Consider the following 15,947-nt stretch of genomic DNA (forward strand, 5'->3'; position numbering starts at 1 on the left):
AATCGGAGATCACTGAGATTGTGCAGGCTTTCTTCTACCAGCACCAAGACAAACTTCGGCTGTCCTGAAAAACTTCTCAGCAGGCCCTTATCCTAAACCTTGCACATACCTGTCTAAAAAGTAAAATCCAAACTCAATGCTTCAAAGATGAAATGCAGTAATGATAACATACTTAATATAAATATCTATTTCAAGGTTTGCTCCAGACTAAAACACAATAAAAAGCAAATGCTTGGGAAAATTACAAGCCTCTGCTATCTCTGATTCTTACAATCACACAGCCAAGTTTACTCATGCTTTACTTTTACTTATCATTGTTATTAAATAACTCTTGACATTTATTTTGTTGGCAGGTGCTCATAAACACGCACACATTCCCGACAGAGCAAAGGAAAAACCGCAGTCCAGAGTATTCTGTGTTAAGCCAATTAAGACACTGCCTCTAGGGCCTTGAGACTCTGGGCTGCAAAAATGGTTGCTATGGAAACAAATTTACCTCAGCATTTCTGGCAGAGCCAGAACCTACGGACTAACCTGTCTTCAGATAGAATCTCGTGTAAACGGGGCTTCCCTCCCTTAATTTGGGCACCATTCTAGGAAGAATATTATTATAAATTACAAAGGAAAGCATGACATTCCATACACATTTTACTATAACTTGGTGTCTTCTTTTATTCAATCATACAAATTTGAATGGGGATTCCTGAATAAATCTTTTACTTAATTTACCTTTGGCAGAAACAATAGATTTCAAAACATTTAGTAGCTTCTCATTTATATAGCTTTTTCTCTTTTAAAGTTCTATAGCATATTAGTATTTTCAAAACAATACTCTTAGACAGATGTGCTTTGAAAGTTAACTGGTAATGATGTGATTTATATTATAGCTTATGTAAGAGAATAATTACTTAAAAAGGACAAACTAGACATGTATTTCTTTTAAAAAATACAATTTTTGGTCATGTGAATGATTCATGTTCAGATTTCAAAAATAGAAAACGTCCTAAAGTGCATCATTTTATTTATAATATAGCTCCTTGAAATTATAGCAATCTGCAATGTAAACAGTAGAGCAAAGAATACCAAGCTATATCTATATTGCAGGATTATGTACCGTCTTTAAGTATGTGGATTCAACCAGGGCACTTTCAACATATAGCTCATGCTTTTGGATGATTATTTTTAAGAGCAAACTTAAAGGTATTCTTTTTCCCCTACTCCTGACTTAAACGATTTTCAACCGACAGAGAGCTGCTACTTCACTTCAACAATGGAAAATGCTGCTACAAATAGAATCTGACCAGACAGTTTCTCAAGAACCCATTTTGGAAACTGACAACTGATCAGGAAGAGTTCTCTCCTTGTTATTATTATTATTAAAGAAAACAAAATGGTACCCCCTTTGCTGTCCTGTTCATCCCGCAACATTATCTTCAAAAGGCAGAGCCTGCTGAAACACCTTCTCTTGGCAACCAGCGGCTGGTGGGCAGACACCTGTGCTCGACCTCACGGAGCAGAAACGTGGGCCAGGATGGGCAGGCAGAACCAGGACCCACTTTCCTCAGCGCAAACACAGAAAGTCAAAAAGTAACGACACATCACAAGATAACATCAGCACACTGAAGAGATGAACGATTTGGTGTCTTAAACTCCCTGGTCCCTCCAAAATGTCTAATATAGACAGTTTTGTGACACCGTCTTTGAAAAAATTATGATCATAATTGGCTATACACCATTATTTTTTTTTCTCTTTATACATGATCTTGAAAATAGTGTGATTTAGATTCTGCCTTAGGCTGAGCTCTGAGGGGGCTATACTTAACCCTCAGGAGATTTTTAGTGCAGGTTTACTTAAAAAAAAGAAAAAAAATTAAACTCTGGTAAGTACTCAGGAGGCTTAGAATACAGGCTCTTTCTCTCTCACGATCCTCTACACTTAAGCTAAGAATTAAGCAAGACCCTTTTGTTTGGCTAGAGCCAAAACCAAACCAAACCCCGAAGAGGCTGCTGGCCTCGCTTAGTGTTTGATGTTAAAATCTGAGGCTGGTAAGTGCGGTCAACGTTCAGGAAAGGATTCTCCAGGCTCTTCACCGCTGCCTAATTTAAAAATCAGCACAAATATTAGCTACTTCTCCATCCCCTCTGTCCTCTGCAGATGGTCCAGCCCTAGTCAGGGATCACAGCTCTCTATCAGCTGAGGACGTCGCGAAGAAGCACACGGTCAAAGAGAGGACTGCACGGCCATTCTGGGCAGACGCAGCTTCCGTCCACCCGAGCGCTAAAGGGGAAGCGATTCACACGAGTGGGGAAAGGCGCAGCTCTGTGGAAAGGTCACGAGGATGGTCGAGGCAGCAAACAGGGCTCCAATGCAGGCTCCCCCTCGACTGGGTCCAAAGAGAGCCCGTGCTCTCCTGGGCTGGGCCCGTGCTCTCTCGGGCACCTGCATCGGACGTGCACAGCAAGTTCGCCCTACAGGGTGAAGTCCTGAGCTTGTTTTGTCACAGTCCGACAGAGGACAGGCTGTGTCTCAGTTATCCAGAGAAGAACAGCGTGTAGCCTCTGTAGATGAGTGTGTGTCAGTGTAGTGATTCGTTGCTGCCAGTGTCAGCGAAGCTTCCGCCACAGCGTGTGTCTGTGAGCGCTCGGGTGCACGGAGATCTCGACCTTCCCTTACACAATTCCTACATGGGGGCAGGTGGGCTCCTTCCATCTAGGCGGTTTCCAAGGCAGGCAGTGGAAACTGGGGATGATCCCAGTGGCCCGGAGGCAGAAGAGCTACTCCCTTTGTAGGTCCAGCTCCGAGGCTGCCTTCCAGTTCCTGCAGAGCTGCTATCTGCCAGGGGAGGCGGGGGGCACATTCCCCCCGCCTCCCCAGCCCCCGTGGCTCGGGTAGGGCTGCCTCCTCACACGGACTTGGAATCGGTGTCTCTCTTGCTGATGAGCACCTCCAAGAGCCTCAGTTTTGCCTTAATGTGCTTATATTCGTTGTATTCTTCAGCCATAGGAGTGCGGTCTTCCTTCTGGACGTTTCTGATGGAAACAAAGGGAAAAGGGGCTAATGATCATCTGCTGTCCCTTCTAGAGGATGCTGTTCGCCAGGTGAATGATCATCACGTGGAAATCTGCAGCTTATCACCCCACAGAACCAGTGTGGCCAAGCATCGCTTGCTATCAAGAGTGGAGCTGGGTTTAGACAAGCAGTGAAAGACAGCGTCCCCAGAAGGCACCATGCAACTGAGTTTCAGAGCTAATCGGGCATCTTGAAGAATGATAGGAAAGACTAAGAAATGTAGAAACTTTCTCCCTCTGCTGTTGCTACGTATGAATTCATACTACAAGTCTCCATACACTGAAGTCCTTTACAATGCTTTCTCACTTTTATATCCTTCACCTAATGAACCACTAAATTTCTGATTAGTAATTGGTATACCCATAATTTACAAGGTTTAAAAAAGAATAGTTAATACTCCTACTTACTATAAAAATTAGTCTTGGAATTCAGCGATTGGATCACAGAATACTAATAAACCTTATAGTTTACTGAGTAATTTTATATGTATACTTTTTAGGTACGCAAGTATTACACTTGGGATCTGATGATAGGGTGAACACTGTACTAAGTACCCTGAGCCCGTGATCTAACACAACCCGCAGGAGAACCTGACGAAACGCTGCCGTTGCCCGCACCCTCAGCCGGTACTGCCCCGCTTCTCACCTCACTTGGAAACGCACGTGTCAGACATTCAAATACCAGGCTTCCTTTACTTCTTATTAAAGAGCGAAAATGGGAAATGGGACAGCTTGGGGCTCATCTAATTCTGCTCAATGAACTGATTTTATTCCTGCTCTGCCTGCTCAAGGAAAGGACCCTGGATGCTCCCAGGAGAGGGCAGGGCAGGGCAGGGCAGGGGGCATCTGACCCTGGCCCCAGACGTGCCTTTGAGGGTCTTCACTTGCCTCACATACGAAGTGATGGAGCCAGATTTTGTGAAATCTGAAGTCCCTGACAGTTCTAAACTTGCATGATGATGATTGACTCCCATCAATTGTATTTTCTTAAAACTTGTGAAGGTTACATAATTATAGGATATCTGTGCATAATGTGACTATAAACAAATGGGAAAGAAAATGAGCAGACAAGCCAAAAATATGTTTGGAAAGAAGACTGGAATGAAACACATCAAAACATTAATCCTTTGGTTTGTCTTTGGGTATTATTATCATTTTGGGTATTATTTCTTTTAGCTATATTTTCTAAATATTCTACAATTCATGGAGAAAGAAAAACAAATACTTAGGTATAAAAATTCATAAATCTTGAGAAAGTCATTATAGGACAGATCCAAATCAGAGATCCCCAAAATAAATTTATACACTAATTGAAATAAACTGAAATATAGTACATTTTTAACGCCTAAGTTAATTTTTATGGTACTTTTATTTCCCAATACTTTTGAGAAGTATAAAAGGAGACTTAAAGAGAAACTGTATTTACACTGTTCAAATAATTTGGATTAAAATAAAACATTTTAAAATGATAAAACTTAACTCCAACGTGAGAGATGGAGCTCTAGTCCCTGCTCTAACCTGGTCTCATGCTGTGACTTGAGTCGGACATTCTGTGCGTGGTCACTTGCAAACAGGGAAGACTATCCCTCAGCATAGCGCCCTACGATGATGATTACAGTATGTCTTAAAACTCACTGGTGGGGGCTCCCCTGGTGGCGTAGTGGTTAAGAATCTGCCTGCCAATGCAGGGGACATGGGTTTGAGCCCTGGTCTGGGAAGATCCCACGTGCCACGGAGCAGCTAAGCCCCTGTGCCACAACTACTGAGCCTGCGCTCTAGAGCCTGCGAGCCACAACTACTGAAGCCCGCGAGCCACAACTACTGAAGCCCGCACGCCTAGAGCCCGTGCTCTTCAACAAGAGAAGCCACCGCAATGAGAAGCCCTCACGCAGCAACGAAGAACCAACGCAGCTAAAAATAAATAAATAAAATTTATAAAAAAAAAATAAAAAGAATGTTAGGTGATAAAATGTATTTAAAAAAAAAAACAAACAAAAAACCTCACTGGTGAAAGGCACTCATCAGTCAGGAGGGCTTTCTGTTTCTTGTGTATTTCTCACTTGACTTGACGACTCTGCTTTTAAAATGAGCCTACAAACCAGCAAGACCTAGAGCACCCCTTTCCTTATTTCTCCTTCAGGTTTATTAAGATCAAAAAAACAAAAACAGAAATCAAACCCAGTGCTGTCCACTAGAAACTCAGCTTTAAGCTGCTCATTTTAGACTAGAATTTGATGTGGCAGGTGAGTTTTGTAAACGTTAGCTGAATCCGCATCGGTCCTGGATGTCATCCAAGGAGCACTTCTCCCTGAAGGGCCACACAAGCCTCACCATCTCACAGTAAACCTCGAAGGGGCCCTGGGCACAAAACCAAGGGCCGGGTTCCAGGGCAGCTGTAGGGCGGCTCCCACATGGGAGGCTGTGCACAGATGAGACACAGAAGAGAGAGGGCTGCGTGTGAGGAGGGGCAGGGGGAGGACGACACACGCGCTTACCTTCCATTCTGTCTGAAAAAGTTGTCTTCAAAATCACGAAGTTTCTTTCGAATCCTTTTCTTTTCGTCTCTCATTTCCTGAAGGTGTTCCAAGAGTTCTGGTCTAAGAGGGGCAGAAGTTATTTCAAGAACATTGAGTTAAATCTGAATAGTTATAAACGTAAGGAATGTGCAACTCGATAGGAGTTGTGGAGAAAGGGAAATGCATATAAGTGCAGGAACTGTGGAAGGAGCTGAGGGTCACCAGAAATGGATGTTTTCCATCCCCAGGAAGCCAAAGCACACTGACGATGGATATGGCTTCTGGGGCTCCTGCGAGGCTCCTGCTACTTATGAATTCCTCAGGCTTGCAAAATCCCAGGGCGCTTTGTCATACTGGCTTGGAAAGAAAGCGATCTCGGTATGTGTTAAATGGCGAGCTGTGGCGCACAGAACCACACAATGCCGTTACCGAGACCTTGCGATTGTTTAAGCAAGATCTCAGATGCTCCCTCAGATAACACGAGATGAAGCATACAAAAACACTGAGCCAGAAGTTAACCAAACAAGCAAAGCCTGTTTTAGCCACAAAGATGCACCCTAGGCAAGTCACTTACGTTTTGTCAGCCAATTTAAGTACAAAGGCTAAAATAGTATTTCAGAAAATTGTTTTCGTCACAACATTCCAATACCACCACCAAAACAACATACATTGAAGCAGCATGGAGATTTGAAAGCCCGGTATCCTGGCTGCATTTTGATGGTATTTTATCATCCATTGGGGAAATAAAGCCATCAGTGTCATCTTCAAATTGGTCCAGAAAGCAACGTGCACTGAAATCGGTTTTCAGGGTGACGGTGAAGTCTGGCTTTGTGCTGCTATCGTCTTCTGAACCCTCCTCTTCTTCCTGGAGATACACAGCAACCCCAATAAAAACTGGGTCACTTTTTCGGGCCCTCTTTCATTACAGGTATCACTTCACGATCACTTAATTATCCAGACCCCATATAGTTTCTTCTATATAGCTACATTTAGCAACACACGTGTACATGACGGATATATTATTGAATATCTATATGTACACAGTAAATAAGACAAACGCTAAACACAGCTACTCAATAGGGAAAAAAGCTGTAAAAAAAAATTAGTATACAGCACAATTAACAGTTATCAAGGCCGAGGGTAGGAAGGAACAATCATCATAATTTATACCCTAAATCAAAAGACGCAAATGAATCTAAACATTCTCAGCCCTGTGACAATACCTAAAAGAATCCACCACCAGAAAACCAGTGCTTTAAAGAATCTATTAGTTATGTGTCTCAGAATTTTTTTAAGCTATGAAGATTTTCAGAAATTCGACAATACGGCCTTTCTATTTAAAAGTTGAGATTATGAAATATTTGTGGTTGCTTCATGCACAAAATTTTAGGAAACTTTTGAGAAGATCAAAACATTTATCTTTCCATGATCAGAATCATAAAACTTATGTTTTTTCAAAGAGTTTCCAAGGACCACAGCTGTATTCTTCAGCATTCAAGATTCTAAGAAAAGTGTGATATTCTCTGTCTTGATAAAAATGCAATTAGAAAAATGAGGTCAGCTTATTTTTCTAAGAGAATGTCTTAGTGCCAATTTAAAGCTAGGTGATTCTAAGAAATGATATCAGAGTCTGAAAGAAAGATTTTAAAAGAAGTAATTTACTGCCAAAGCGTACAGTCAGACCAGAAAAGAATACCCTAATATCTTGAGAAACTAAAAAATTGGTTAGGCGTTCAGCTACATGAACAACAGGATTATAACATCAGTCGTTAGTTCAACCAAGTGGCTTCAGGGCCAGTGCAGCCAATGGCTCTCAGGAGGCAGGAGGAACCACCGCTCACAGGTAAAGTACAGGATTCAAACTGTCTGTGGTGGATTTTCTCACCATAAAGTTTGGTATGTTTATAACGGTACCTCTGAGGAGAAATAATGTGAATAAAGAAACAAACAAATAGGCAAAACAAAAGGACTATTACATAACTACAATGAAACTACTGTTACGAAGGCATGAAGGTAAAGTTGGCAAAAAACCAGGTGGCCTTTCCAGATTCTTTTTGCTGTGACTTCAGATCCTCAATCTCTTTTCTTGATCAATGGAAGTAAAAGCTTCATTATTAATTTTTTAAAAAATTAAAACCATTTTTAAATTCACAGAGTAAAAGTGGCTTTTAAATCAATAGCTTAAAAGTTTCTCTTTTTTATAAGATGAAGTGGCAAGTCCCATCTACATCGTTTACATAAGAATTGAGATAATGCGTGTTGACTACCTGAGCAGGTCCACCGGGCACACACGGGCAGTGCTGCTCAGCCTCTGCCCACCTCCCCTTCCCGGATGAGGAGAGCAGGTGGGACCACCTGACTGTAAACTCCATGGAGGGAGGGATTTGGGCCTCTCTGTTCACTGCTGCTCCCAGAGCTCAGCCGATGCCTGCCTATATTAGGTGTTCAATAAATGTCTCTTAGTCCAGTAATTCAGCTTTAAAAGAGAAATACAAATTACTATTAAGAGCGTATTAAAGCCTGAGATAGATAAGAAATGAAGTTAGGGGTCTAAGCCTTATCAATTATATCCCAAGGTCCTGAGAGAACTTCAAAATGGGAGAGTGTGTCTTGCACATTCTGAGAACGCAGTGTTTTTGAAGATGAAGCTAAACAAAGCTATTCTCAGTAAGCTGTGAAAAACATAGGGAAAAAGAAACAGCAAAACAGATCTTCAAAGACCATCAGGTTGCTGTGGATACTGAGTAGATTCTAGAAGGAATCAATATCTAGATAACATATGAGCAACTGAAAAAGAATCAGTGATCAACAGTGAGTAGCACTGGCTCCTTGCACACAAATCAGAAAAACTAATCATTTTCTTCTTTTTTGATAGGATTGGCATAATACCTGGATTTCAATAAAGCAAGAGGTAGGCTGATTTGTGAAGGGAAAGCTGGCTGTGCACATTTATGCAGAGTGCTGCTGCAGTGCTGATGTGAATCTGCAGGGAAGCCTCTGACCCATCCTTACTCAATATTTAGCAGTCACTTGGATAAGGCGCCAAAGATATTCACAAAATGTGTAGATAACACAGTGGGTAGGGATATCTGGGTGTGCTGGAAATATAAAGTCTAGATGTAATCTATTTCATAAGGCTAGGATAGAAGTACGAAAAGTAACAAACTGGAAAAATTCAAGGTCCTGTAATTAGATTAGAAAAAAAAAAAGTGGACACGTAGACACTAAGCAATCCTTGGAAAAGGAAGCTGGGGGTTGCATAAATCAATAGTTAGGCGGGGCCACAAGCCATGGTTCTCAACTGGGGGCAGGTCTGCCCCCTAGGGGACCTCTGGCAACGTCTCGTCTGCAGGCGTTTTTGGTCGTCACACTGGGGAGGGATGGTCGTACTGCACTACTTGCACCCGGTGGGTGGAGGCCAGTCCTCCACAACAAAGAGTTATCTGGCCCAAATGTGTGTAGTGCTGAGGTTGAGACCTCCTGCCCTAGAAAGACCAAGAGGAACTCACAGCACGTTGACAGTCACGTAGGCACAGACTTGGAGAACTGAAGGGCCTTAGTCATCTCGATCAAGGTCAGGACTAGTCCTTGGTCCACTGCCGGGCTGGTTAAACCACATCTAGAATAACGTTCAGTTCTGGGTATCAGTTTTTAAGAGGGATACAGAGAGACCGGTGTGGAGAGCAGAGCCACTGCACTGCCGGACAGTCCGGAGCCCATATCGCATGAGAAAGAGTAAGAAGAACCTGGAGAAAAAATGTTCACAGGGTGTGGGTGGGAGGGGGCAGGGCAGGTGACTGTAACTATGCCAAGCGCTCTCAAGGAGAAAGCAGTATGCTTAGTCCATGGTGCTCCAGAGGCAAAACTAGGCCTGTAAGTAGGAAGTCATACAATCACAACTATGAATACTATAATTTAATTATTTCATTACTTATATTTTATAGTTATTAAACTTATACATTCTAAAATTATATAATTACTACATTGTTTTCGATAATTTTTAAAATAAGTTATAAAACTAATAATATAAATTTTTAGCTCTTGTCGATGCTTAGCCCATGTAATGAGCGACCTTAACTCTCTTCATTGCTGTAGACGTCTCAAGTTTGAGGATGGAATAACTTCTTAGGGACGGTGTCTCTATTTTGTCAGAGAAGTTTTAGAGGAAACTCTTATGTTGGATCAGAGAACTGACTAGCTGATCTGTAGGATTTTGGGGGCTGGAAGTTCTAGGGCTTCAGAACTTGAGCTGGCTCTCTTTCATACACAGCTGGTGTCTTCCCATAAGCATTAAAAATCAGGGATGGTTTTCAAAGAAACCATTTAGATACAATCTTCTTATCTGCACACACACCAAATTCTAAATTATAACCGAATTTCTGAGAATTAGTACAGTCCAAATACATGCTGATAAAGCTGGCCAACTGGGACAAAATGAACTAAAAGACAACACCATTTACGAGAGCAATGTAGTAATTGCAAAATTATCTGAAATTTCGATCACCGTGAGGGCCAGAAGAAGAGCAATGGCCAAAACATAATTGTGAAAAGAATAAACTAAGCTAAAGGATAAGATTTGGAGGAACAACTTTTAAAAAGAGCATCATTCCTGTATCTTCCATTCGTCTCGTGAGGCAATTATCAAGGGTCGTATTTCGGATGTGTTAAAGAACACATTTTTATCTAGGAATAGTTTTAGCACACCCTTCTAAGAAAAATATGCTAATTTTCATGCACACACTTGCCCAGGTTTCTTCAATTTACGGTGATTTAATTCTTGCGTGAAATTACCAGCTAGATAAAATTTGTCTTCTTTCATCAACATCAAGTCTTACTGTAAGAACATAGCTCTAATTTTGAAGATACAATTAGCATATTTGCCTAAATTTCACATCTACAGCATTTTTATAAAACAAGTTCTGTTTAAACAATATGAATAGTGAGCACAGTCACCGCCTAACACCTTAAAGTGAGGTCTGTGAAGTAGTTAAGACCCTTGGGAGGTAAGGAAAGGAAGAGAGTGAAGAGAAGAGACGGCTTTGTAGCTTCCGGTTCCTTACCTGAGTTACAGTGGAGAGAAATCAGGCAAGAAAATGGAGCAGTTCTCAACTGGTGTCCCTCCATGGGAACGAGGCCCCCGTATTTTGAAATAATCGTTCCTAACTACAGTAAATAAACGACACCCCAGGCTTGGGGTTGCCACAGAAATATGACAAGAGGAAACTCTTAACACTCACTTCCACTTGGGGTTTTACTCCCACTTCTGACTTAACTGCTAAATAACAATCATCGATTTTTAAAAAAGATTGACTTTGACTTTTCATTTCTAGAGCCCTGTACAAGGCAGTCAGTGTGTTCAGTTGTCCAGAAACAAAAATATGAAAGAGGCTGATCCTAGTCTAGGCCAATTAGGTCCCTACAGATCTATGGGCACAGATGGTTCCTCCCATTTCAGCAAAAGTAGCCACCGAGGACAAGGGTTATCTGTATAACATCCATGATTACTACTGGCGGAAAAAATCAGAGCGTATGTTCTAGTGACTGCTGGTCACAGCACTACATTCACAGATCAAGAACAGATTACAAAATTAGCACCAAGGACTAAATGTGCCAGGGGGAAGGCAAGAGGAAAGGAGAGTGGATGAAACTGTACCCACATATCTGTCAAAGACAACTAAGATATTTGTCTATAAAATGATAATTTTGTGTGTGTGCTACGTACACGGCCTTCGTTAATTTTGGTTTCACTATAAACTTAGTAAATGAGATTTTTTTTTTTAAGTTACCCAATGAGTTATTTTAACAAAATTTTCGAGTACAGAAAATCCATTCCTCAAATAGGGGGAAAGAAACAAAACAAAAAACATTTTGAAAACAAAACAAAAATCCCTGCAAGCAAAGTAAAAACCAACCAAACAACAACAAACAAAATAAAACAAAACACAACAGCGAGGGAATGAAATGAAACTAAGGAGATCAGCTGGTCTATAACATAAATAAAACAGGACTGCTTAAAGTTGGTTAGAAGCAGCTACTGATTTTTTTTTCTATATTTATTTAGTTCTATTTTATTTATTTATTTATTTATTTTTAACATCTTTACTGGAGTATAATTGCTTTACAGTGGTGTGCTAGTTTCTGCTATATAACAAATGAATCAGCTATACATGTACATATCTCCCCATATCTCCTCCCTCTTGCGTCTCCCTCCCACCCTCCCTATCCCACCCCTCTAGGGGGTCACAAAGCACCGAGCTGATCTCCCTGTGCTATGTGGCAGCTACTGATTTTTAGGGAAGGCTGCAGGAAGCCATCACCAAAGGGCCCGATCACAGCGGCTTTCCATCCACAGGAGGGAGAGAGGGAGAGAGGGAGAGAGGGAGAGAGGGAGAGAGGGAGAGAGGGAGAGAGGGAGAGGCACTGCTGCAGATGTAGCAAGCGGTTAGCAGCTGGGGGTCTTCACCTTTATCTCCTTGAAGAAGGAAGCAGTTTCGCCCTCGATAATTGGCTGCAGCAAAGGGCTTCTCCGCTTGCTGGAAGGGGAACCCTGCGACAGGCGTTAATAGGCAGGTTACACGGAGAACTTCTTTCCCCATCCCCTTCTGACTCACAAGTATTTACTTCTGCCTTTTAACTACAGACTCGAACCCCTCCCCGCCAAGAAGTCCCAGGAAAACCAGACACAACTGAAGTTCTTGTCCAAGTTGCTGCTTCACTTCGGAGCTCTCCCCGACCCCCAACCACAGAGGCCACATGAAAGCAAGGACGGCACACGAGTATGTTAACCAAACACACAGAAAAAACCTGAGAAGCAACTGCCTCCCCCCTTTCCTCCTAGTCACCATAACTTCCGGAACAACTAATGATAACGTAAGCTCATCAAGTGATGCAAAGGTTATCAACAGAGGCCACAGAGTCACCCCACTTAGGGACACTAAGGACCCCTGACTGGGGCATATAAAGGACTTCTTAGATTTAATCCTTTTGCTGGTTAGTTTACTGATTTATTCTGTAGAAAACTCCTAGAAAGGTAGCTTTCTTCAAACACACCTGCCTGAGGTCTCTGGACCCTGCCCCATTAAATATGGACAAATATACTGTTAAAAGACATATGAAGACCGTATCTTGGGCCTAGAAATACACAAGGAGATTTAAAGGACGAATAGAAGAGCGGCAGCTGAGAAGAATACGCGTTTCGGCAACAACATAAAAGCGAGGCCGTGCCCGCTTACTGCGAAGCCTACAGGCCAGCAGAGGAGCCCTCAGGATCCCCGAGGTGAGCGCTGAAACAGAGGCAGAGGGTCCCCACGAGCTGGACAGGCCAGAAGCACCGCCCCCGCGGCGGGGCTGGGATCGGGGCCGGGGCAGGCTGGCCAGCGCCCCAACGGGCTTCCCAGAGCTGAGGGCCAGTTGCCGCTCGCTACTCCTGACGAAGTCCCGGCTCAGAGGCCGAAAGCAGCGAAGTCCAAGGGCGGTGGCCGCCAAGCACGGTTCACGGTTGCTGGCCGCCCTCCCTTTTCTTCCACCTCACACTTTCCTACATCCTCCAAAAAGAGGAGGGTCCCTCTCCCGAGCTCCTTAGAAGCTCTCTCCCTGGATCTGATTCCGGCAGGGCTGATCCATCTCTTGGAGGGGGAGAGAAGACTATTAACAGAGGCCGCTAAGACTCTTTGTAGCGGGGCCCTGGGGAGGGCACAGCCCCGTCCTCTCGGTGCTCCGTCTCTGAGGAAAGCGTGGGAAAGCCGGCCCAGCACGTGTCAGATGGATGCATACGGCCAAGGCATATCCCCAAGAGGGAAAAAAAATTTCTCTCGGCCTCAGATTTGCTCATTTTTGGCAAACGTAGCCTCAGAAGTCTCTGATAAATTCTTCATCCCTCAAGCTTAGGGGCCATGGATATTGATGGCAGGTTCAACTATGAAAGACTATTCTTTCATGAGAAGGCAAGTTAGGGCCCTAATAATACAGCCGGGGACCATTCAGCCAGGTAATCAACAAGCGGGCCGTGGTGTACTCACAATGATGGGGATGGTGCTGGCTCGGGACAGGATCTGTTTGACCAGGCGGTACCTGTCGTACAGCGGTTTCATAACCTGACGTTCGTTCTTGCTCACCTGAAATGCGAGAACAGAAGAGCTGAGAAGCCTGCTCCTGGTGGCCAGACTGGCCAAGCACGCTCTGGGCCGAGAGAAAGTACAGGTGATGCAACTGAAGACTCACCACTCTTGCAAAATTTATTAAACTGATGACATGAATCGATGAATATTTAAAATATCTACTCCAGCGGCAGATCATTGGAAATCACTCCCTCAGCAGTACTGCTTTTCTTCAATCAAAACTATGATCACTACTGATTATTAGCTCCCTATGTAAAACTCTTGAAGGTTGAGAGTTGCCGGATGATTCACTATTTTCTAGGTCCAGGGAAGGAGAAAGCATGTGTTTCTATTATACTACTTACCATGCAGTTCTGTAATCATTTAAAAAAAATATGTCCTTCTTCCCCCTGGAATTGTTGTGTGTTTAGGGGCAAATTCTGGGCAAACAGTAGGTATTCAAGGAACATATGGCCATAGAATACATGGACTGATTGATCTCTGTGGCCCTAAAATCTGGCACAGGGCTCAAAAATGTTTACAGGACTGACTGTACAGGCAGTGGGGAGACATCAAGCTCAAATACCTGGCACAGTATTTGAAGCCCTTCATGACCTGCTCCTTCTCCTCCTCCTCCTCCTCGTAACTCAAGCTCCAGAGAGAAACTAGGTTGTGTCACACCTCCTGGTCTAGTTCCCTCTGTCCTGGAATGGCCTCCTCACTGCTCTTTGGTTTGGCAAATTCCAGATCAAGAGCCGCCTCCCACTCCTGTGCAGGCTTCTCCCGACATGCCCCATTCCGGGAGGCCTGCTCATTCTCTCCTTCGTGTCACCTGCCGCAACCTGTGCGTACCTTGTAATTCACGTATGCTTTGCTATAGACAGAACGTTCGTGCCCACTCACTCCTCAGTCCCCACTCCAAACGCATACGTTGAAAAGGAATCCCCGATGTGACGGTGTTTGGAAGTGGGGCTTTTGGGAGGCGATTAGGTCATAAGGATGGAGCCCTCATGAATGGGATTAGTACCCTTATAAAAGAGACCCCAGAGAGATCCCTCACTCCTTCTGCCACGTGAGGACAGCGAAAAGATAGCTGTCTATGAACAGGGAAGTGGGCCCTCACTAAACACGAGCACCTTAATCCTGGACTTCCAGCCTCCAGGACTGTAAATTTCTATCTTTTATAAGCCATCCAGTCTACGGTATTATAGCAGTCCCAATGGATGATATATTTTTATACTCTATAGTAACTATTTGTTGACACGTCTGTCTTCTCTTTAGACTATAAGCCCCTTGACACCAGGAGTTTGTGTTTTTGTACCCCTGGTAACTATTTCAGTGCCTGACGTGATAAAAATATTCCATAAATATCTGTAAAATGAGTGAATGAGTATTTCAAATATAAATAGGTACGCCAAATTCATAAATATGCATTTGTTTACTTAAATGGAGCAAGAGATGAAGTATCTTTGTTTCAAGTTTGCTGTTGGTCTTCTGCATTTTATTTCTACTGTACACATAAGGCAAGGGTTACACAGGTAAGGAAGGGCAAATAGTATTCGCTTTGACCATTTCTCTTATGGGCCTTTTGGGCCTTCAACTTTGAAGACAGGTGTAGATTATGCATGAATTGATTATCCTTTGTTGCCTTTTTTATTTGCCTTTCTCAAAGTGATCAACAATAAGTGAACTTTGGTTGGGTAAACTTGATAGAATACTGCCATTATGCAAAGACATCTTGAGGATTTATCTTGTCATCAGCAATAACAATAACCACTTCTTTCTACCTCTTCCTGCTACCAAAATATCAAGAGGCGGCATTTTCTTGCTTTTACTATCTACCATATTAAAAGGAGTTTTAAATTTGGTATTTCATAAAAGATGACTGTCAGCTGGAAGGGAACACAGGAATTATTTCATACAAAAAAAGAGTGAGGGTAGAACCACAGGCTATCACTACTACATACCTACCACAATGGCTGACATGAAAGACAGACCGTGTCAAGTGTCGGAAAGAATGCTGAGAAATTGGAACTCTCTCTCCGTGCTGGCAAGGGTGGAACACTTTGGAAAACTATTTGGCAGTATCTCCTAAAGCTAAACATATGACTCATCAATTCCGCTCTTAAGTACACATCAAACAAGTGTGGTCTTAAGTTCAACAAAAGACATTCATAAGAATGTTCATCACAGCACTATTTATAAGAACCCCGAACTGGAAACCATCCATATGCCCAACAACAGAACAAATAAGTTCCCGAAATTG

At 42.9% G+C, this 15,947-nt stretch overlaps 1 protein-coding gene across 4 annotated transcripts in view; it reads right to left on the minus strand.

Annotated features, from left to right (window-relative positions):
• Positions 1–968: 968 nt before the first annotated feature.
• Positions 969–15,947, minus strand: part of FAM13A (family with sequence similarity 13 member A) — a 342,137-nt gene continuing 327,158 nt past the window's right edge. For all 4 annotated transcript variants that reach the window (XM_068542447.1, XM_068542446.1, XM_068542445.1 and 1 more), the window contains 5 exons: positions 13,604–13,699; positions 12,049–12,132; positions 6,254–6,450; positions 5,565–5,666; positions 969–3,030 (listed from right to left, as the gene is read on the minus strand). In XM_068542447.1, coding sequence (XP_068398548.1) covers positions 2,904–3,030; positions 5,565–5,666; positions 6,254–6,450; positions 12,049–12,132; positions 13,604–13,699 — 606 coding nt within the window. In that variant the 3' untranslated portion in view covers positions 969–2,903. The remainder of the gene's footprint in view (positions 3,031–5,564; positions 5,667–6,253; positions 6,451–12,048; positions 12,133–13,603; positions 13,700–15,947) is intronic.

Source organism: Eschrichtius robustus, chromosome 4 (genome assembly GCF_028021215.1).
Source record: "Eschrichtius robustus isolate mEscRob2 chromosome 4, mEscRob2.pri, whole genome shotgun sequence".
Taxonomy (NCBI): Eukaryota; Metazoa; Chordata; class Mammalia; order Artiodactyla; family Eschrichtiidae; genus Eschrichtius; species Eschrichtius robustus.